The sequence below is a fragment of the Corvus moneduloides genome, chromosome 21 (genome assembly GCF_009650955.1).
Source record: "Corvus moneduloides isolate bCorMon1 chromosome 21, bCorMon1.pri, whole genome shotgun sequence".
Taxonomy (NCBI): domain Eukaryota; kingdom Metazoa; phylum Chordata; class Aves; order Passeriformes; family Corvidae; genus Corvus; species Corvus moneduloides.
Window position 1 is genome coordinate 1,102,565 of NC_045496.1, and position 23,774 is coordinate 1,126,338.

The 23,774-nt window shown below is 44.5% G+C and overlaps 1 protein-coding gene across 2 annotated transcripts; it reads left to right on the plus strand.

The window, feature by feature from the left end:
* The first annotated feature begins 2,902 nt into the window (after positions 1 to 2,902).
* On the plus strand, positions 2,903 to 23,744 carry PSMB7 (proteasome 20S subunit beta 7). 2 transcript variants are annotated; one of them, XM_032130430.1, is made up of 8 exons: positions 2,904 to 3,013; positions 3,141 to 3,234; positions 3,403 to 3,500; positions 3,817 to 3,957; positions 4,511 to 4,626; positions 11,695 to 11,753; positions 22,923 to 23,074; positions 23,561 to 23,744. In XM_032130430.1, exons 1-8 carry the CDS (start codon positions 2,952 to 2,954, stop codon positions 23,670 to 23,672), a joined length of 834 nt encoding a protein of 277 aa, XP_031986321.1. In that variant the 5' UTR covers positions 2,904 to 2,951; the 3' UTR covers positions 23,673 to 23,744. The 2 variants fall into 2 exon arrangements, with proteins under 2 accessions (XP_031986322.1, XP_031986321.1); XM_032130431.1 differs by lacking the exons at positions 22,923 to 23,074; positions 23,561 to 23,744 and adding an exon at positions 20,287 to 20,484 and having other exon boundaries at positions 2,903 to 3,013.
* The last annotated feature ends 30 nt before the right edge of the window (positions 23,745 to 23,774 follow it).

The window sequence follows — 23,774 nt, forward strand, 5'->3', positions numbered from 1 at the left end:
AGAGCAGATGCAAGCTTTGCAGAGTAAAACTGTACTGCAGATTTAGTTAAACATTCCAAGTTACCCAATGTCTCTTCAAAAGGTCCAAGAATTTAAGATGTCATTTGGCATTCACGCTTTGAGAAAGCACTGAGCACAAAGCTGGGAAACCAGGCAGGTGTCAGTGCAGACCCCAAAATACCTGGGAGTTTATACATTGCACACACAGAATGAAGACAGACCTCAGCTCCAATGCCCACCTGCTGGGATAACACAAAACATTCCTCCTATCCCAAGTAAGTTTTAAAGAATGTGTCTGGAGTGCTATTTAACTTCCCCGTCAGATGTCTTGTAGGATGATAAACCTGGATTGCAGCTTTGTTAAGGCTAGAAACAGACTTCAGGACTGCTTTAAAAAAAATAAAGAGAAAAGTTTGCGTTTTTCAGGCTTGAGCGCAGTTCATCGTAGCAAGTGAAGCTCTGGGGTGTGCAGCCCTAGGTGTTCCCAGATGTATCTGTGTGGGGCTGACCTCCCTCCTGCTAAACAGCCACTGCTGAACAGACCATTTTCTGTCTGTCAGGAGACCATGCAAACACTCCCTTATAGCTGGGACCAGAACCTTAAAAATCATTTGAACCTGACACTCTCTTCCCCGGTGTTTACTCTTCTGCACACTTTTGGACTTCCCAAGCTTTTCAGAATGGCACCATCCCCCCACCCCGCACAGTGGGTGCCCGGTGACAGAGGGGATGCCCAGGGACACCTCCTATTACCCATCACTGCTGTCAGGGTTTAGGGCCACTTGCACCAAAGGGCTCTCAAGGACTTCAACAGACACCTGTGTCTACAGTGGGGGGCATCAACCCAGAAGGAAAGTCTACAGTACAGCAGGTGTGAAAAAGCCCGTGGCAGATGATCAGAGAAGATCTTATTCTTTAGACCATCAGTTGTATCTACATTAATGGGACTGGAAATAGGTATCCCAGAAAGCTGAGGGAGAAACAAGGATTTGTCTGACTCTCAGCCAGCCGTTACCCAGCAATAGATGGAGCTAGTGGTGCACCAAGATGTCTTTCAACTGGGAGGAGATGTACCTGCACATCTGCAGAAGGGCCAGTCGTGTGCCTGGGAGGATGGGAAAAGGCACTATATTTCTAGAAGGTAAAACAATAATTGTAGGACATCTGCTTAGTTGTCAAGGACCAAAAGGGAAATAAAGCTGTTGTTCCCTCTAGCTACAACCTGCTGTTTCCTTCTCCCCAGACTCCCCACCACCAACTGCTCTACAGTTTATATGCCAATCCAATTTTGATGCCTCTAATTCACCCCAGAGACTGTTTATTTTAACTTTATCAAGTGAAGAGAAAAACAACTGTGTTAGAATGAAAAAAGAGCATCTGGCAGCAGTATATTCTGTCTTTCAGACAGCTTCCCAGCTTTGCCAGTGTACAAAACCATGGGATTTCTGTTACCCAGGGGCTGAAAGAAGGGGAGAAGAGTGTGCAGAGCGCAGGTTCTCTGTGTTTTTACCTTAAGGATGGTCTTGCCTGGTCTGGTGGCTTTTTTTCTGCAAGACTGGCACAATTAAGAAAGAAGCTGGCATTTGGGTTTCTTCCCTGTGGCTGTTTTTGTTCTCTCCCATTGGCAAGTATTTTTGAGCATTGGGGGAAAAAGTAGACATTGCCCAGTAGCTTTGCCCACCCAACCCATTTTTGTTGGTCATCTGAAGAACACCCTGATGGAAAACAGTAATTTTTCAATAATTAGGAGGGACAGCGCAGACGTGCAGATCTGGTTGGACGCAGGGGACCCCAGATTCATTTTCCTACAAGAGAAAGGGTGTCAAGTAATTAATATTTAATGTTAGGAACAAATGACACTTTATTTTTTTTAATCAATAAGATTTTTAATTTCAGGAAATTATATATCTATAAAGCAATTATATGTGTCTTAGACTTCGGAAAAATCTCGCTCTCTGCCTTGCTTTAAAGCACATCCTTCTTTCTGCAGATGTGGCCAGAAGTTCTGTTCTCTATGGATACATTTGAGCATTCCTTTATTGGGTCGGGACACTGTAGGAAAAGTTAAACTGGAGGTTGGATGTAGTTTACTCAGAAAACACTAAATTAATTTTAGTGATCCCGACATACAGCAGAACTCCTGTAACTTTGAAAATGGGTATATTTTCTGTTTTCTTTTCTCTTTTCTCTTTTCTTTTCTCTTTTCTTTTCTTTTCTTTTCTTTTCTTTTCTTTTCTTTTATTTTCTTTTCTTTTATTTTGTTTTTTTCATTTTCTTTTCTTTTATTTTCTTTGTTTTCTTTTCTTTTATTTTCTCTTCTCTTTTCTTTTCTTTTCTCTTCTCTTTTCTTTTCTTTTCTCTTTTCTTTTCTTTTCTTTTCTTTTCATTTCTTTTCTTTTCTTTTCTTTTTTCTTTTCTTTTCTTTTCTTTTCTTTTCTTTTCTTTTCTTTTCTTTTCTTTTCTTTTCTTTTCTTTTCTTTTCTTTTCTTTTCTTTTCTTTTCTTTTCTTTTTCTTTTTCTTTTTCTTTTTCTTTTTCTTTTTTTTCTTTTTCTCTTTTCCGTAGAACCATTCCGTTGACAGCGGGTCACTTTCGGGTCACTTTCGGGTCGCTTTCCACTCCCCCGGGCATCCGCCCCTCAGCGCCCCTCAGCGCCCCGCCCCTCCGAGCCCCGCCCCTCCGAGCCCCGCCCCTCCGAGCCCCGCCCCCCCGAGCCCCGCCCCTCCGAGCCCCGCCCCTCCGAGCCCCGCCCCTCCGAGCCCCGCCCCTCCGAGCCCCGCCCCTCCGAGCCCCGCCCCGCCCCTCCGAGCCCCGCCCCGCCCCTCCGAGCCCCGCCCCTCCGAGCCCCGCCCCGCCCCTCAGAGCCCCGCCCCTCCGAGCCCCGCCCCGCCCCTCCGAGCCCCGCCGCCATTTCGCTGCCCCGGAAGCGCTCGCGGCCCCGCCCGTCCCAACATGGCGGCCGTGTCGGTGCTGCGCGCGCCCGCCGGCGGCTTCAGTTTCGACAACTGCTCTCGGTGAGGCTGGGGAGCGGGGCAGGGCCGGGCCGGGGGGAGCGCGGGGGCCGCGCGGGGGCCGCGGGGCTGGGCCGGGGGCCGGCGGGGGGACCCCTCATCCCGGCTCCACTCGCCTCCTGTCTTGCAGGAACTCTCTGCTGGAGGCCGAGCTCGTCCAGAAGGGGCTGCGGGTGCCCGCGCCGCGCAAGACCGGCACCACCATCGCCGGCGTCATCTTCAAGGTGAGGCGGGCGGGGGACGAGGCCGGGCCGGGCCGGGCCCGCGGCGGAGGCCTCGCTCTGCTGAGTCACCCCCGGTGTGCCCGGCCCCATCCCGAACCCCCCGGCTGCCCCCGGGAAGGGGGCCCCTGTGGAGGTCGCGGCTTTGGGAATAATTCTGCCTTCCTGTAGGATGGCATCGTCCTCGGAGCGGATACGAGAGCAACTGAGGGTATGGTTGTTGCTGACAAGAACTGTTCGAAAATACACTTCATTTCCCCTAATATCTAGTAAGTATTACAGTTTTTTGTTGGGTAGTAAGTTGTTTATTGTGTATGTTATTTTGTAATGGTGTTGGTACTGGGTTTTTTAGCCGTGTTCTTTACTAGCAGTAAATATTAAACTCTGTTTCAAAATGATCATTTATTAGCAAGGCTTGGGGGTTCATGGTATTCCACCTACACTTAAGCAGGCTCTCTTGCTTCATGCTCTCTGACTGTGTGAGAACTTAAATCCCTCAATTTTACAATGAGAAAATTTCTACTTGTTGCACGAAGCATAGAGGTTTCTGTCTCCTTTCCCTCATTTGCTCATCACGTTCCTCAGTTGCTGCGGTGCCGGAACAGCTGCTGATACTGAGATGACAACTCAGCTGATCTCCTCCAACCTGGAGCTCCACTCCCTGTCCACGGGACGGCTCCCACGGGTTGTCACAGCCAATCGGATGCTCAAGCAGATGCTGTTCAGGTAACTGAGTGATTTCTTGTTTATTAATCCTGCTCGTAAAACTAAATAGTGCTTAAGGGGCATCCTGTCTCAGGCTGCTTAAACTTCATAACAAGACTTCAGGAAGGATTTCATAATTGCTCTTTGCTTCATGGGCTTTTGAACTGAGATGGAAGAGAAATCGAGCCTGTGGTTTTAGGGAATTAGTTGTGCTGCGATGCAGTGATCACACAACAAAAACAGAAGGGTATTAGTTTAATACACTGTTCATCACAGCCGTGAAAACGTTGTGTATCTTTGTGGTGAGAAGGCTGGGCCAGTAATAGTGTAACGTGCAAGCTTGTAAAACTGGGAGTTTCCTGTGATTTGTAATAGAATCATTGCCTGCTGGACACCGAAATAAGCTGTGTTTTAGTACATTTCTTAATTTATTGCTCCCAGCTGGTAAAAGCAGCCTGTTTAGTACAGAGCTGTTACCCAGGTAGGTGTGGAACAGTTCTCAAATGCCTGTATTGTGTTAAACAGCCACAAGTGAGTCGTGGGCTTCGGACTCACAGACAAACATTGCTCCCAGGTACCAAGGCTACATCGGAGCCTCCCTGGTGCTGGGGGGAGTGGATGTCACGGGGCCCCACCTGTACAGCATCCACCCCCACGGATCGACTGACAAGCTGCCCTATGTCACCATGGGTGAGTGCTGCTCCCTCGGGGCACGGCGTGGGGGAACGGTTGGTACTTAAAGTGGTTTTATTTAAATGCCATTGTTTGCTGGGAGCTGTGCGGGCCTCACACTACAAAGATAAAATTGTACCTGTATTTATAGGGCAAGTGCAGTGTTCTGTTTCTTCACAAATGTGGGCTGGGACAAAACTCAGCTGCCAGAAAACTGCTGTTGGGAACGTTGCTCTGTGTGTGCTCCACACCTTAAAGCACAAGAATTGCAGGATTCCCAAAATCTTTCTGAAAGAAAAAAAATTCCGCAGAAACTTCATTTGCAGATGGTCCTAAGTCGTGCCTCATACAAATTTCACTTGGGGAACTTGAGTTTCATTTGGCAAACTCGGATAATTTTAAATGGAAACTTATTTTTGGTAGAGCCATGGAAGTGTAATGTAAAGTCCAAATAAATAGATCAGAAAACTGCTCTGAAAACAACTGTTATCAGATTAGTAGATCAGTCAGCCTGTGCCTGGTGCAGCTTTTCTGCTTTCTGTGTTGGCAAAATACACATTTATAGATTCTCATTAATATTTTCTGTTTCTGGCTGGCGTCTTTGGCTAGAACACCTGCTCAGGCTGTTGCTGGAGGTGGTGAATGTTCCTGTTGTGCTGCTGGCTCTCGGAGCCGGGGCGGGTAGCGGTGTAACGAGGCCGTGATTAACGCTCGCAATTAGCGGGCCGGGCGCTGCGGTGGCGGCGTGCGGCCGCTGGGTGGCGCCGGCGGGCCGGGCCCGCCGCACGGAGCCGGGGCTGGGGCCGAGCGGGGCTGCGGGAGCCGCTGCCCTGAGCCGCTCCCCGCATGCTGCCTTCCCTGCCCTGCTTTCCTGCGTGCTGCCCTGAGCCGCTCCCCGCATGCTGCCTTCCCTGCCCTGCTTTCCTGTGTGCTGCCCTGAGCCGCTCCCCGCATGCTGCCTTCCCTGCCCTGCTTTCCTGTGTGCTGCCCTGAGCCGCTCCCCGCATGCTGCCTTCCCTGCCCTGCTTTCCTGTGTGCTGCCCTGAGCCGCTCCCCGCATGCTGCCTTCCCTGCCCTGCTTTCCTGCGTGCTGCCCTGAGCCGCTCCCCGCATGCTGCCTTCCCTGCCCTGCTTTCCTGTGTGCTGCCCTGAGCCGCTCCCCGCATGCTGCCTTCCCTGCCTCGCTTTCCTGTGTGCTGCCCTGAGCCGCTCCCCGCATGCTGCCTTCCCTGCCCTGCTTTCCTGCGTGCTGCCCTGAGCCGCTCCCCGCATGCTGCCTTCCCTGCCCTGCTTTCCTGCGTGCTGCCCTGAGCCGCTCCCCGCATGCTGCCTTCCCTGCCCTGCTTTCCTGTGTGCTGCCCTGAGCCGCTCCCCGCATGCTGCCTTCCCTGCCCTGCTTTCCTGCGTGCTGCCCTGAGCCGCTCCCCGCATGCTGCCTTCCCTGCCTCGCTTTCCTGTGTGCTGCCCTGAGCCGCTCCCCGCATGCTGCCTTCCCTGCCCTGCTTTCCTGTGTGCTGCCCTGAGCCGCTCCCCACATGCTGCCTTCCCTGCCCTGCTTTCCTGCGTGCTGCCCTGAGCCGCTCCCCGCATGCTGCCTTCCCTGCCCTGCTTTCCTGCGTGCTGCCCTGAGCCGCTCCCCGCATGCTGCCTTCCCTGCCTCGCTTTCCTGCGTGCTGCCCTGAGCCGCTCCCCGCATGCTGCCTTCCCTGCCCTGCTTTCCTGTGTGCTGCCCTGAGCCGCTCCCCGCATGCTGCCTTCCCTGCCTCGCTTTCCTGTGTGCTGCTGCCGCTCCCCGCATGCTGCCTTCCCTGCCTCGCTTTCCTGTGTGCTGCTGCCGCTCCCCGCATGCTGCCTTCCCTGCCCTGCTTTCCTGCGTGCTGCCCTGAGCCGCTCCCCGCATGCTGCCTTCCCTGCCTCGCTTTCCTGTGTGCTGCCCTGAGCCGCTCCCCGCATGCTGCCTTCCCTGCCTCGCTTTTAAAAGCCTTAAAACGCGGCCTGTCGGGAAACCCTGGCCGCTCCTCTTTCCCTCCCCAAAAATAGCGTAGTAGCAGACTAAGTTCAAACGAGTGGGAAGTAGAATATCAGTGGATTAAGTTCCTTGTGGTTTAAGCTCCGGCTTGCTGTGGGCAGTACCAGGTGTGTGGCTGGTGCTCACACGTTCTTTTTGGCTGTGCTGACAGACAAAGCCCTTCTCAGCATCAGTGTCCCTCACCTTCCCACCCGTGGTGCACTGACACTTCACCCTGTGACCAGGATATGTTTTAGCAAAAACTTAGCTAATGCATATAGAGGAGATAGAATTGAGACAGCAGAGAAACTATCAAAAGTCAAATTGGAGATAGCAGTTGGAATTGTATTTTAGTCTTATTTAGACTAATTTGTTGTTTGTTGGCGGTTTTTTCCCAAATGTTCTAAAGGTGGTTTATTAAGTCAGGGTAGGTGTTTTGGGCTAGTTAACTTCTGGAAATTCGGTATTAAATAGGAAAGGTGGTTGAGAAGTTGAGTTTTATTTTGGTGTGCTGGTATATCTGGATGGACAGAGTGGTGTTCTGCCTTTCAAGGGAGATTTAAAAGGTACACAGTGCTTACTTAGGAGTGAGACCATCAAATTAAACTGTTTATGCTGACAAAGAACAAAATTGGATTTCAGCAAACAATGCAAGATTGTCTGATTGCTTGGCTTGTCTAGGAAAGCTTCTGGCCAAGACTTTTAATGAAATGCATGCATAAAATTAAAGCACTTGAAGTGTGTAGTTGAGCTTTCGGAAGCCGGCGGAGTGTTCAGGAGTCTCTCGTGGCTGGAGCTGCTCCCCTGGTGCCAGTGGTGCTTCATATTCATAAATCAGCTCTTCATGCGGTGGCAGTGTCGTGCTGCAGAGCAAGAACTCCCACTGCTGGAAGCCAGCCCCCAGCCAGGAGCCACGCTGAAAAATGATCCCAATCCAAGAGGCTGCCGAGATCACTGAATTCTTACCTGGGATGAGCAGCAAATTGAGTAACAATGAGTTCGTGTGAATAAATGCCCTGTCAGGGAGCCCTGGCAGTGATGGATTAGGAAGTGCTAAATGTTGCTCTCAAAGCTCTGCACATCCTCTGGTGTGGCAGCAAACAGGTCCGTGCGTGAGGAGATGGACTGTACTTAGCAATAAGAACTTGTCTTGAGTGAAGGTTCTGCTGAAAAGATCCAGTGCATGTGCTTTAGAAAAGCTCCTGCAGTTGTAATTCACAGCGAAAATTATTGTGAGCTGCACTTTTTTGCTACATATCAATAATTATCTTTCACTTTAAATCAACACTCAAGTGGTACAACTGCTCCAGTGAAGACCAGGTGGTATTTTTAAAGTAAATTTATTACAGTTGCATGCAGAAAATTTAACAACTTAGTTGGGAAAATTCAGGAAAAGACCAGTGTTACTTAAAGAAGAAAACAATAAATTCTCTTATCGTCTCCTAACTTACCTGGTTCATGCTAATCAGGAGACTGAAAAGCCTTTGCCTCTGAGTAGAGCTTTACGTCTCAGCTTCTGTAGTTATGTAGAATTTGTTTGCAGTCAATATTTTTCGTGTGTAGATATTAGGTTAATACTTCCTGAATGTTTGGTTCTAAAGTGTCGCTTACTGAAAATATACACAAAATAAGTTCTTTGGAATTGAGATGGCATTTTTTACTTCTGTTAAGTGTAAGCATTCCTAGCAGTTAGTGGGTTTTAAAGGTCTGAAAGGGTTTTTTCCTGAATGCTGTATAATACAAATAAATTATGACTTTACTAATCATCCTTTGTTTTAATTATTCCTATTGCTCACACACAGAAGAGAGAGAAACTTTAAACATGTGGAAAAAAAAAAATCCAACAAAGAAAATTGCCTGTTTCTACAGAGCTTAGTTTGAAATCTTACCTAAGATAAATACCTGGTTTGGTGTTACTTTGAGCTCAGGTAAAGACATTATTTAATGACATGTTATCACACAGCTTTCCTGGAAGTTTAATGGATTTGAGGTTGAACTGCTGCTGAATCTGAACTGGTAGTGACTTAAATCAGTTACCATGCGCATGAAGTGGGAAATCCATCCCAAGATAATGGATGGTGTTTTGCTGTGTTTGGATTTTATCTTTCTCCAGACATTATGTTTGGGAATTGTGAAGCTTGTTTCTGCATAAAGGCAAAGCATGCTTGTTAAAAATGAATTATTGGTGGGCACCAAGTGCACGGACAAGAGAGCAGCTGTTTCCCCACATACAGACAAGTTCTCCATAGACCCTTAATATCCAAGTTTTCTGTGTTTTTATAGGAACTGCAATAAGAAAACCGTACTTGCAGTGTTTACTTAAGTTCCCAGTTTTATTGCCCACTCTCCTGTCACAATGCAGCTTTCACAAGGCAGTTGGAGTAGTTGGAACATTTTGGGGTTGTTTGGACAGTGTGTGGAATTTACAAGGAGAGGGAGGTCAGTGCAATGGGACAGTGAAGTTCTCACCACAGGAGCAGCTGTCCATGGCTGCATGTCCAGGGCCAGTCCCAGCAGTGCAGGTGGGCTTTGCTCAGTTCTGTGCTCCAGGGGGATGTCTGCATAGCAGGAGGGTTTTTCACAACAGTTCCTGTTGCTGTTGTCAAACATGCTTTGTTTTGACAGAGACACTCGGATGCATGCGTTGACTGGTGTTTCTGAAAACACGGGGCTTACATCTGGTGCTGGGAACAGTGAAGAATTTTCATTGTGCTATTTAAGATCAGGAAAATCTATTCTTTCAGAGAATGCTTAGCTGTGCTGGGAGGCTTTTGCTAAGGCAAATTTTAAATGCAAGCTTATAAAGCTTATGTTTAGGATTTATAAGCACTAGAGAAAAAATGAAGCAAGTTTATTCAGCTTTTCCAGCTTCCTGTTCTGTTAGAACCTCCTTAGGATCTTGGTTTTCAGATGTAAATGTCTACATGTAGGTTTAATTAAGTTAAGACTTTCAACAACTCTCTGAAAATTTACATTATAGGACTGTCTGGATTTATTTATTTAAGGTTGAGAGTAGATTTGGCATTTATTTGTGTCTTGGTAACGTAGTGAGATAAATAATTAAGCATAATTCTTTATGTACAAAGGATTTCATGTACTGTAACATCAGATTCCCCTCGCCTTTTTCCTTTTTCTTTTTTTCTTCTTTAAGTTACTGATTTTGGGAGTAGGTTCTTTTGGGAACTTCTTTTTAGAAGGAGCTGGAGGAATTAATCCAGCCTGAGCCATGTATGCAATTGTGTTATCAATAATTTTTGTCAGTAGAAGTGTTAAGAAATTAAGATCACTTTTTCCCACCTAGATAGCTAATGTAGTAATTTGAGTCAGATATTACATTTTATACTTTCTTTCTTGCACATTTTCTACTCTTTGTACTCTGATTTTGTTAACCTTTCCCCAAGAATAGGGTTGTTTTCCAGCTTTGGGTCTTCCCGCTCAGCTCACGGTAGGCCTTCATTTGAGTGTAGCAAGAACGTGGGCTTGGTTTGAGACCATAGACCAGATTTTTTTTTTTCCCTCCTCATTACAAATATTCCTATGAAATTCCAAAAGAATTTTTATTTTACCATTCAGGTCCTTTGTTTGTTTTGGCACACGCTTTATTTTGACCTTGTTTGCAGGGTCAGTAAAATTCCTTTTATTTGTGGTTTGTTCTGTGATATCAGCTGTTTGCATCAGCAGTTCAGTTTTGCTATTAGTTGCTTAAAAATCTTCTTTATTCTCAGTTTCAGCATTTAAGAAATGGAGTTGTGTATTGCTCCAAGGTGTAAATGAATAGTCATTGCCTGTAATACAAGTACACACTTAGAGTGTCCTACTGCTTTTAGATGTGATGTATTTGATACTGTAAAGGTAATGATCCTCAACCACAGCAATATTCTGTAACAGGAATATCTGTCATATTCATTGGGATTACCATGTTCATTGATTTGTGTCTGTAAATCTGCTGCTTCAACCCTTTAAATTTGATCTATAATTGGACCTCCTTAAATGGTTCAGCTAAGGTAGTCTGTATTTTCTCAACAGTGTCACTGTCAGCTTCTCCTTTTTCATTATACATTCAGCAGACTTGATAAAATCAGCAGGACACCTCATTTGAAACTGTTTAATCGCTGCCTTTTGCTTTCACTAAACCATTGAGGTGGTCAAGCGATATACACAAATCATTTTAAATAGGAAATATGGCTTTCTCTGTGACCCAGCTAAACAGATAGCACTATGCAAAACAAGTTAAAAAGTAATAAATGCCAAAAAATCTTCTAATTGGAGTAAAAAATTGCAGGTAACTTTATTCACTCCCCAAAAGTAGTGCTCTCTGAAATATGGGTAGGGCCACCGACAGACAAGAAAATCTTCCTGAAGACTCACTCTTTCTGAACAAAGCAAGTTTACAGTTTCAAGTAGTACCATCCTGCTTTTTGTGTTAATTCCTGAAAAACAAGCACATTTATTACCCTGTAGTCACAGTGCTTTGGGCAGAGATGGCTCCTGTTCCATCACTGCACTTGTACCTGCTTCCTTCTGGAGAGGGAACGTTAAACTCCTGGTTTTGTCTCCGGCATTTTGTTCAGCTGTTATTGTTCAGTGTAGAAATAATGGCACAAAGTAGGAGCACAATTAACTGTTCACAACTACGGGGGAAATGCACTTGTGGCAGCAGCCCCCTGCCCCGTTCCCACTGCTGGGCTGCTCGTTCCCAGGCTTGGAGCCCTCTCCTCATCCCAGCACCCCTCTAACAGGGGCAGGCACGGAAGTGGGGCGGGATGGATGTAGGACTAGGGACTGCAAACTATGGCATTCCCTTAGCTCTCTGTTTCCAACCTCGTTTTTGTGTCTTATGTTAAAAACAGTAAAAAGGGAAAGGCTGCCAGGATGGGCCTGTGCCGAGTCTGTGCACACAAGCTGTACCCCTAGGATTAAATCAGGTGCTGACTTAGTGTAGACACTGTACAGTGAAGAGTAAGCTAAGTAGGCTTCAGTCTGGTTTGTGCTGCTGAGATTTACTATATTTTTCTCTAAAAAAAGGTGCCATACCTAAGTCCACTGGCTAAAGGGGTGTCCTGATGTTGTCATCACAGGTTCTGGATCTCTCGCGGCCATGGCAGTGTTTGAAGATAAATACAAACCCGACATGGAGGTAAGTCTCGGGTTTTTTTAAACGTCAGTGTTTCTTCCCTCAGCAATCCTTATGATCATAAGAATTTAGGAGGTTTGAAACTCTAAAAAAGTTAAATCTGCTCCAGTTTTGCTGCACTTAAAATGTACTAATGTCAGCTTACTGCAAAACTGTAAAAATTAATGGGTAAAATAAATAAATTTGCAAGAAGCTGTATTTTTATATGGGAAAATGTGTGATTTGAATGTAGGTGAAGGCTTTAAAAACATACAGCTTACTGATTATAGTTGACTTCAGAAATTTACCAGCCCTTGCACAGTCAATATTGTTGTTTTTCTGTCAGTCTGTCTTTCTTTCTCCATCTTGAAAAGAGAATGCAACAAAAAGTGTTCAGGTATTGCATAAAACAATTCTGATTGACTGGGTATGTTCAGAACTAGTGTTTGCACTTCTAATATCTCCTTAAAAGCTGATTATCAGAAGACTCATAAGATTGTGTTTTGCTGATCATACTGATAAAAAATGGAAAATGCTTGATTGTTGTTATAAAGAATCATTCAGGAAAGCTAAAAGCTGGAGTGTCATGAAAGATCAGTTAGAAATGAATGTTACAAATGAATGATCAGTTACAAATGAATGCAGTGCATTATTTTTGTATTTTCTGTAATGTTTCTTGCATTTGGTTACACCATGCTGCTGATCTAAACCTTGAGAACCCAGTTGTCTTTCTATTGATGAAAATAACTCCAAAACAATTACAGGGTTTTCTGTAGCTGTATTTCATAAAATGCATCAGGAATGTCAAGTCCTCTTAAACCACATTAATCTCTTCAGACTTTCTGTGAACGCTCCTTCTCATTCCAATTGATTAATAATTCCACCGTAAAGGAAAAAATGAGAATTGAACTCAGGATTGAAATTGGACCCATTAAAAATGACTTGTAACTGTTGCAATAATTTCAGCCTAAAAGGCAGATAAAAAAAACCCTTGGAGCTCTTCAGTATTATTGAATGATGTAGGAAAGGAAAAAGGTTAGTCTACATCAGCAGAGGTCTTCAGATGTTCCTCATTTTTGTAATGCAGCTGCTGTGGGTCATTTTCATCCCCCTCAAGTGCACTGTGGTTTTAGGTGATGGTCCCATAAATCCACAGAGTTCCTCTCTATAAAGCTGGTAAATGAAGTTTAAAATGTGAGATAATCTGTTGTACCTTGGTACATCTCCTGACAAATCATGATGTGCAATTCCAGCAGATTAAAAAAACACCAGTCAACCCCCCACCTTGTTCTAAGAAGTTTGCCATTAGTTAATTGCTTAAGCATTAGTAAGAAGCAGTTTTCCAATTATCCCTGGCCCCTCTCCTGTCAGTACCTAAGCAAGAGTTGTAGGTGTGCAAAGTTACAGACAGTGGGATCAGGATTCCTGTGATTTAGGCAGCATCTGAAGACACTGGACTTTTGGTCTCTAGTATATTTACGATTGTTATCAGATATATTGGGATATGTTTAATAGGCTCCCAAGTGTCTCTGGGAAGGATCCTCACACCAGATGGCTGATAGAGGCATGAGAGAGAGAGGAAGACACTGTTTTTCCCTCTCGCCTCGTGCTGCTGTAAGAATGAGAGAGTCTCCTTTTCCAGCCTCCTGTGTGACTGTGCACTTGGCATGCGTGCCATTCCACTGAAAACACGGACTGCAAATCCTTGGAATCAACAGCTACAGCACAATAGTCCTCTTTCCAAGATACAAATGGCAAAGAGCCGTGCTGTGGAACTAAAATTTTCATTTATTTTCAGCTAGCTTTCAAGCTTGTATTTTAAGTCATTTCTTGTGTAAGAGTAACCGAAAAAGGCACCAAAAACTGGTAAATCTCAAATTTTCCTATTTAGAAAGGTCATCCTCATTAAACTGTCTTCACACACAACCGTAAGTGGCAGCAGATAGTCACTTATAACAAGCATGTAGAAATGCAACCTACCAATTTGTTGAAATAGATGTTTGGATCTTTGAGTCTTGCATGCACCTTAACCCTTCCTTTGGTTTTTCTGGATAATCTGTTATCTAATAACAGTTCAGGAATTGTATTATGCAAACCAGCAAAGTTTCAGGTGATAAAGCTCAGCTGTACTCTTAAACACTTCCTCACATTCTGTTATGGCTGTGAGTTTATAATACTTACCTTCCAAGTCAGATGTGGTTTGTTGGTTTTGTTGTTGTTGCTTTTTTTTTTTTTTTGTAAATTAATAAAATAACAAATATTTCTATTGAAATTAATCCAAATTAAATCAAAGTATTCTAAATATATTTTACATAAAACTTGTTATGAAATGGCAATGAAGATAAACTTAAAATTGCTGGAGATTAATTTAATAAAATACGTAGAAAATTATTATTTTTCTGTCAAGATCAGTGCTCCTTTCTTTTGCACTAATTGTCAGAATAGCTTCCTAGGGCTACTGGAGGGTAGTGGTGTGCTTCAAGACCATCACATCACAGAAAAATGATTCAAAGGCAAACTGTCCTGCACCCTCTGGTATCAACTTGCAAATTAGCATCTGGAATGTAATTAAACAAGCTTAATGAAAGTAGCAGCTGAATACTACTGGAAAAGACAATCAGCTTTTTTGCCTCTGATATATATTCTGTACTATTGAAGCTGATCACCAAACGCATCGTGTGAGCACAGTTAAAAAAAAATTAGCATTTATTTGAAGAATAGGAACTGTTTTTCATTCTGTTATGCTTTTGGCATGCACTGGTGTCCCAGGAGAGCCATGCCACAGCAGATAGTGCACAATATTTATAAATCCATGACAGGCAATAATAGCAACTTGAAAAATTCTTTTGCTAGAATTTCAAGTTGAGAGCTGCCAAAAGCTGAGAGGATCAAATCTGCAGTGGCAGCTGCTGTGCCCTACAGTTAGAATCATAGACTTTGAAGATGCTCAACTAAAAAAAAAAAAAGAAATAAAATAAAAAAAGACTGCAGGCTTAGCCAATTTTTGCAGGTTTCTAGAGCCCTGGCTCTCTGCCTTTTGAAGATGAGTTGCTGAAGCTTCTCCCAGTGCCTGAGGCATGCTAACACCAGCAGGATGTGTTTTTTTCCATAGACTTAGTGTGTCTTCAGATTTAAGTAGCACATGCTTTATCAGTGCCAACTGTGATGGTCCTTTCCCTGGCTGCAGTGCTGGGAGATGATCTTTACCCAACATCCTTCAGAGGAGCTGTGGAGATGGATGGTGACGTCCCCGAGTGCCACTTGTGCAGCCTGATTTATGTAGGCAGGGTTTGTTGGGAAGGAGTGCTGGCCTCTAGAGGAACCATTATAGATCGCTGAGGATGGTAACACTTTCAGCCCTGAAGGCCTGTAGATGCTTCAAAAATGTAATGCCAAGCACCTAACTACTGTGGAACAATATTAATCTGTCATGTAGGCAGCTATAGACTACTTTAAAAAAACGTAAGTGGAAGAACAGCACATCTAATGGAGTGTTTTGAGCTTAGATCTTTCATTGTAGCCAATTTTTCTTCCAGTAGAGTCACCACTGGTTTTTAAACCTTACAGTCATTTTGTAAATGCATTTGTGCCTTCTGGTGTTAAACAATAGCAAAGAAATACTCTGAGTCGGTGGATATGGAAAGCATCGTGAACTGGGGAAAAAAAAGTCTACAGTATTAAACGCTGGAATTCTGGGTTTTTCTATCCTGTGGTGGTAGAATTCCTCAGGAGATGGGGAGGGGATGTATTTTCTTCTGGTATTTGATTTCTGGTGTTTGAAAAGTAGGAGCATTTTGTCTGTAGAATTACTTGATGCACAGTGGGGCTATGTTGTAGACTTCTTGTTTAAGCAATGAAAGGCTGCTTGTAACTTCATTTCTTTTCTGTATTTCATCAAAACAGCCAGGTTTAATAATAAGAGGCTCCAAAAGGAAGAGAATCAGAAGCCACAGAAAATGCTTTTGCAAGGAAAAGAAAGTAAATCTTGGAGTGTAATGCGTTCAGGAGCAGAATAGGTGGAAGAAAGGAGATAGGAGATAGTCTGGCAGATATTTAATAATTATTTCTAGGATAGATCACTACAAATGTGAGATTATGTTTACAGTCATTTATTATACCATTTCTTAAGTGTGGTAGGAAATCAAGTGGTACTGAATAAAACCAAAAACATCCTAGAGGGTAAGAATAGATGAAAAAGAAGGGACTGTTCTGAGTGTGTTCCACGTGGAGCACAGGCCCTCTCGGTCCTGCAGCAGCTGTGCTGTCCCAAAACCTGCAGCTTGCTGTCCCACTGGAGAGGGGGTGGTCCCCTGGGTGTGCTTGGGTTACCTGTGGTGGCTTCGGCTCACCTGTTCGAATGGGACCTACGTGGGCTGGGAGCAATTGGCCGAGCAGTTTGTCAGGCAGGTTTGGGAGAAGTGGTTTTTGAGGTACTTCTGAGTAGCCCCTTATCCCTGAGTGAAGCAGCTGAGGCACGGAGAGCGCTTTCCTCGGGATGCTCCGTGCGCTCTGGGATCTTTGCTGTGTTGAAATGCAAAGTAGACTGAATGCAGCTTTCACTGTGCACCTCTTATTTCAGTAAAAAAATGCATCAGGCACACTACAAAATATTATGAAAACATGTCACTTTCTTCCATTTTTAAGCAGCTGACACGTAGATCCTTAAAATGTTCCTGTGCTCACGTTTCCTACTGTCCCTCAATATGGTGGAATTATTTTTGTTTATTAACTACTGACAATAATACTGAGCTATTTTTGGAATCTGTCAAAAGTCTCTAATCTTCAGCAATAGTTGTCTCCCCAGTCTTGTTGCCTGTGTCTGTGTGACGGGGGCTCAGGAGCAGTGACAAGCTGCAGATGAGCCCTGTGTTCATTAGTGATGGTGATCAGCTCTCGGGCTCAGGTGTGGCAGCCGTGGCTGATCCTGCCAGCTGACACCGCAGCTTTAATGACTCCGCAGGACGGTGACCACTTGCTGGGAGGTTTGTGGGCTCCACTCTGGCAGCAGACAATGGAGATCAAGCCAGACTATGGGAGTTAGGCTGGAGAGCCAGCCTGAGATACTTGAACCCCTGTTGGTGTCAAACATGGAATTAAGTAAATGGGGGGCGGGGGGGGGGAATCTGAGTTGGTGAGCAAAAATCAGGACTTTGTGTTTCTGTGCCCTGTGTATCTGTGTATTTCATTATCCAGTGACAGGAACTGAGGCTGTTAGTGGCATATCCTCACTCCTTGCTGCCAGAGCTTGTGGCACTGCAGTTTTCAGCTTTCCTGACATAGCTGTGTTTGTGTCTCCTGGAGACATGGATTTCCATGGGTAAATATCAGGTGTTAGTGCATACAGTCAGCTAGAAAGTAAAGGCTTATCATACCTGTTCCTTATTCTTCGGTTAGATCACAATTATCCTGTGGCAACCTGGTTTCTGCCTGACATGTTGGACAGTTTGTACTGTTTTCATCATCTTTCACAGAATTGTGCCCGGGATTGATTTCCTTTGTGGAACTAGTGTTAAACAGGAAATCTGGGCTGATTTGGAATATGCCAGCTAGGTATGCTCTGGCATGGCTGGGGTTGCAGGTGAGGTGTTTTGTGGTGTGCTTTCTGAATGGAAGAAAGCCCGGTCTGTGTGCTGAAGTAGTGGGACACTGCCGGCAGCACCAGTCCGAGTTCCCAGAGATACCCACCCAGTAGTGCTGCCTTCCAGTTTGCTGTTTGCAGACTGTATCAAGGGACATAAATGTTACCTTTGTGTAAATTGGGCCTTGCTGCATGACAAAGAGCAACAATTTCTTCACTTTTATGAAAGTAACACTTAAACTTTGTCTGTAATAATGTAGACAAGCTGGCCAGAAGCAGGGCTCTGTGTTAAGAGATCATTTCACTGCACAGGGTAGGGGGAGGACAGGTAATTATTTTTGATGCATTTCTCAGGAGCAGGTGTTCCAGTTTAAATTGTTCCAGTTTGTATATCTCCCATAACTGCAGAACATGGGCAAAATGTACTGGAAAATATTTCACATGGCACGGAGCCCGAGTGCTGCTCCTGCGGCGAGGGCCGGCAGGGCCGAGGGCAATTGCTGTGAGGGAACAGGGAGGAGGAGGAGGAGGAGGAGGAGGAGGGAGCCAGCCTGGGCTTTATGGAGCATTTTGGTGTATTAGGAAGGATATATTACCAGAGGGCCCAAGGCTTCTTTTCCAAATAAAATGTTGATCTTCATTCCCGTCCATCCTTTTGTCAGAGGTAAAGCAATAGTCAGATGAGCAGAGTTTGCTTTATTTGAAGCCAGACACGTTATTGCTTGATATTAATTTTTTTATATGCAGTAATATAAAGTAACTTTAACCTAGTCTTCTGCAGGGTTTGCATATTTGGGTGGCTAAGGGTCGGTGTGTTACTGTAGAGCAGCACAGTGGGGCCAGAGGAGGAGTTGCAGCCTGGCAGGATTTACAGCTCTGGTGTTGTTGAGCCAGTTCCCATTTTGAGAATCAGTTCCCTAAAAACCCATGAACTTTACCCATATGTAAGAAGTGATGGATGAGTTTTTGTAATCATTCTTAGTTCAGAGAATGGGAATAGTATTAAAAGAAATCCCACAGTTGCAAGAAGAGCTTGTAATTTAATTCTGTGCCATTGGAAATATGGATTGTACTAATCCCCGTGTAGGGAATGACATACAGCAACTAATGTTATTGAATAGTAGTTCCGAATCATATAAGTTTCTTGTCTTGGCAGGTAATTTGGCATAAATTGTTAATGTAAATCCAGGTTAGTGGGGAAGACATTATTTTACTAAAAAAGATAAACTGCTGATTAATTCAGTATAGAACTCAATTACAAATTGAAAGTGTCTCTGCGGGACGCCAGTACCCTAAAGACAGCAGATGTTGAATTGATACTCCAGCATATTTCACCCTGGTATGAAATATTAACGTGGTTTATTATACTGGTGGTGTATGATATCAGAGAGGGGGTGGGGATGAGCCTGGGCTCACAGGCAGCTTCCTCAGAATGGGAAAAACTGTTAGCTCTGAGAATAATAATTAGGGACTCCTGAGCAGTTTATTTGGAAAGTTCTTACCAGAAAATTATTAGAAAAATAAACATTTACTGACACTTCAGTCACAATGAACCTGACATAAAATGCATAGATCTGAAAAAAAAAAAAATTGAGAGACAAGTTGTGTCATTCCTTATTCTAAGGCAGCACTGGAAATGCACTTTTTGGGGGGAGACTTGTTAAACCTGAGTGGTTTAAATGACACGTGCCAGCCCCTTTCCTGACAGCCAAACCAAATCCATTCTTGCTGCTGGAGCCTTCCAGTCTTCCCTTACAAGAAACACAAAGTCCTTTGCTTCTCAGAGTTGTTCTCTTTGGACTTAAAAGCAGACTTCAGCATCTCTTCCAGTTACAGGCTGATCTCCACCCCAGCCCCTCACTCCCCATATGCTGCTTATTCTCTTCCAGAGTCTATTTATGCTCCTGTAGGTGCTTCTGTCCTTCAAGAGGTATTGCTTTCTAGTCCCAGATTCCCAACACTGCTTTATAGATTTATTTTTTTATTGTCATTGTCCTTCCTGAAGCTTCTGATTTTTTTTTCTTCCCACACAAGTCTTGCAGATTCTCATTTTAAGTAGGATCAACTTTTTCTATGATAATATTTCTACAAATCTCATTGTTGTAAAAGACTGTTATGATAAGTATTTGCATTTGTTTATTTATACAAAAATATTTGCTTGCTTATGTTCATTTTATACTGATTGTGCACTGCATTTCAAATTTTTCTAAGAATTACTTAGGAGAACTGCACCATGTATTGCATCTCCTGGTGACCTGCAGAAGGGATTAATTTTATTTTGGTAAGAGTTAGGAAAAAAACCTAGTACTTTCTAAAGTTCTGAAATCTGGAAAAGACATCTCCTGTGTAACTTGCTTGTGAAGTTAGGAAATGTTGAGGAAATAATGTTCACAAAGCCATTCCAGCTGCTCCCTTTGCTGCTGGAGCATAATGATAAACTTGTTTACAGGTTATTAGTGAAGACAGTATTAATATAATATAGAAGTAGCCTCATCTCCTGTAAGAAAGTCTCTTTTTCCCTTCAGTAGCACTTGAAATTTGGAAATTGCTTAAGTGAGAAGAGAAAGTTGATCCAAGTCATATACAAGAATAATGTGTAAAAGTTGCTTCTCGGTGCTGTTTGGGACTTGTGGCAGAGCAGCTGTGAGAGGTAATCCATCAGCTCTGAGTGTCTGCAAACTGCAACTCTCCAGATAACAGGTTTAAAGTAAAGATTTAATACAGGCTCTATCTACTATGATGTTGCAGTGACAGTTTAAAACTCATTCTCTAAATCTCAGCAGACTTTATAGCCAGCAGTGGGCCCATATAAAGCTTAATGGCATTACAACACATAAATCATCTTTTAAAGACGCTACCAGTAGCGCCAATATTAAATGCAGACAATTGTCTGTGTTATAAATAATTTATCAAACACTGTTTCAGATTAGCTTTCCATGCTGAGTTATTTATTTTAGCCTTTACTGCCCTATTCCTCAGGCACCCTTTGGAAGCTGTGTTGCCGGTCACTGTAATGAACTGGGCTCTGTCCCACAGCACAGCTGTGCTGACCATTACAGCGCGCTGGACCTCGCTGTGCCTTTGCCAAGCGCTGCCCATTTGTCATGCGGAGGTAAATGGAGCTGCACATTGGAGTCCAGGGACACATTGTGGGCTGTGTGATGGGGACAGACAGATCGCTCCATAAAGTGCTGCTTGTCACCGCTGCCTCGCCATACAGTTCATCACTCGGCTGTAATCTCATTTAAGGAGCAGTGGGGGCCCCAGAGGAGGATATTCCCAGTTAGCTTGGTCTTTGCAACCATAAAGCAGGAAGTGCTCCTTTTATATACTCTGAACTTTTAGGGTTTTTTAAGATTAATTATTACAGTGACTCATTGAGGGCCCTGTACTTGGGACTGTGTCAGCACTTTCCTGCTAACCCCCTATTTTGTGACTGTAAATAGCAGTCCTTGCTGAACTCCACCTTGCTGATCTCTGTAAGGAATACTTTAGGTTTTTCTTGTGGCTATTCTGTTCAGCTTTCTAAATTGTAAAAAGAGGAGCAGGAAGCAGCACGGAGGCAGGGCTTTCAAAAATGACAATTATTCTATGTTCACAGACTGAGCTGCACTGTTAGTGAAGAAGCTGAGGTTACAGCCTGGGCTCTCTATGCAGTGGCTGCCTCAGTGCAGTTACAGCTCAGCCCTTCTGACTGCACTTTGAGTATTTTTGAACTATTTTGATAACAGCAGGGTCACAGAGTACATTTTTAAAAGCAAATCAAATTTAAATTAGAGGAGTCTGTGAGCTTTACAGTGTTGTCTTAAAAGGATGAAATTAAAAGGAAGAGTGGAACAAACTCCACCAATCTGCTGTAGTTTTCCTAAGCTACGTGTAAGCTTTTCTTACACGTTACACTCATATAGCTTAAAATTATTCTGCTTTTGCTACCACTTAATTCTTAAAACAGATCTACACATACTTCTTTGGTTTATTTACTTTCACTATAGTACTAAAGTAACCTTAGTCTGCAAAGAATCATTGACGGTCTTCTGTCAGTGGAGTGAGGAATTACTTGCTTACCAGGGTTTTATTGCCCAAAACACTGAAGGAAAGGGACAGAAGTTATTTTTGCAGCATGGCTGTATTGTTGTAGTCAGCTTGGTAGGAAGCGTAATGCAATTTTTTTTTTTTAATAAAGAGTAATAGTGGTTAAACTGGGAGTGACATAAGAATTGCTGCTGTTTCTGTAGTTCACTGGAAGTTGTGCCCTGCTCCTATGGCTGTTGGCACAGGAGTACTGTCATTCCCACTGTTCCAGAGGGGCACCAGGGAGTGCAGGGCAGGCCCTGGGTGCAGGCGGGCAGGAGCTGAGCTAATTTTGGGCTCCTCTTGAGCTGCACTCGGGGCTGGAGCAGCTGCAGTTGGAGCTGCCGCTCCTGGCACCGCTGCTGTCACGTGGCGGGGTCCTGGCACAGACAGGCTGGGAAAATGAGGCACACTGGAAAAAGCTGCATTTATCAAATTCAGCGCTGACCCCATCTCTTGTTCCTCGTGTCTGGTGGCAGAAGATTATTCCAAGGTGTGAAATAGCAGCAAAGCAATGAGGAGTGAGCCTGGGAGCCTCAGCATTCCGGCAGGATCCGCTGGGTGAGCTGAGGAGCAACTGCTGCTCACAACACAACTGCTGGGGACAAAATGAGTCCCCACCTCTGTGCCCATGGATGTGTTCCAGTCTTACTGTTTCTGTACTGGAACAGGCAGCTCAGTGTTTTCAAGTAAGTTACACACCTTTGAGAGAATGTAAGGAGTCTTTTATTCTCTGGTTTGTACTTTCTAGGCTACTGGAAAGATCTGTGTGTGTGTATATACATCCATATTTATATATTTAAAACACAATCTGTTTTCCTTGCATTCTCACCCTTTGGCCAGGTGATGGGGCACGGACTTAGTGGAGCCAAGGGTGCAGGACATCCCCTGGCTGCTCTGGGCTCTCAGCAAGTCCTGCGGTGCCATGGGCAGGGTTGTAGGGCACAGGCTCTGTCAGTGAAAATTTGTCCTTTGCCCCAGGAGTTCCCCAGCCTGGGTTATGGCAGGAACTGAGGCCATGTCAGATGGTTCCTGATTGGCCCTAGCTGTGCATGGGTATATTTTCCATCAGCCTTTTTGGAATAGCCCCAGCCCTGCCTGGGAGCTGCAGAGGGAGCCAGTGTTGCTGGAATGACCAGGGAAGGCTGCCAGTCCCGATGCCCCCACAGCAACCAGTCATGTGTTACTGGGGAGGGGGGGAATGTGATGCTTACAGATCTGGTGTAATAGTTTAATGGATATTTTGATGAATTTGAAATGTTTCTGTGTAAAAGATACTCCCAAGTGCTGTTGTGTAACATGGGTACTGTTGCACTCTGGTTCCTTCGAACTAGTAACTGTGCCTCAGTTACATCCATTACTGTAGCCAAGGTTCCTTCTTTGTTTCACTTAAGTGGTAAAAACTTAACTAATTGCAGTATTGTACCTGGTGATTGCAGGGTTTGGTGTGTCACACTGTTCCAAGCTCAACCTCTGCAGGCACAGGGAGGCACAGTCCTGGGAAATGCCAGCACTAAAAAGTGACAGCTTTTTAACCATTCCAGGAGGAGGAGGCCAAGCAGCTCGTACGAGATGCTATCGCAGCCGGCATCTACAACGACCTGGGCTCTGGCAGCAACATCGACATCTGTGTCATCAGCAAGAACAAGCTGGATTTCCTCCGTCCATACGATGTGGCCAACAAAAAGGGGGACAGGTGAGTAATCCTGAAGCTCTTGTGGGTCCCTGCTCTGCCTGGCAAGGCCTGTTTTCAGTAATACCAAATTCTGTCAGTGATCTCTAGTCTGTAGGAGTTTCAACTAAACAGTGCAAATGAGCAGCTGGAGCAGCAGCTGAACAGAGGCTGATACATTGGAAGAATTATTCTAGAGTTGCAAAACATAAGTAAATTGCTTGTTCTTTGGTTTGTAGCACAAATGTCCCCCACCACTTTGAGAGCCCACTTGATTTCAGTAAAAACCTTTCCAGTTACACGGCAGTGTTTTTGTAATCAGTTTCCTCAAGCTGCTGGTTTATCTGCAACTCTGTCAGTTATTGCAATCAGTTTAGATTTTGCAGTAAGCACAATTCCTTTACTTCGGACTTTTATAGGAAACTTCTAAAGCTGATCAGTTCTAAAATTTTAAATGCAATTTTGTTCTGTACCATGTTCCAGACTAATTTTGCCCCATTTCTTAACTAGGTTTGGTAGGTACAAGTGTGAAAAAGGAACAACTGCTGTTCTCACAGAGAATGTGGTACAGCTGGAGCTCGAGGTGTTGGATGAGACCGTGCAAACCATGGACACATCCTGAGCCCCTGGGTGCTCAGAGAGCAGCTGATGCAGAATAAAGAGGGCTCTGCCCAATCTCCTCAGTGTGTCTGTACCTGGTGCTGTTGCTGCTGTTTCTCCCTTC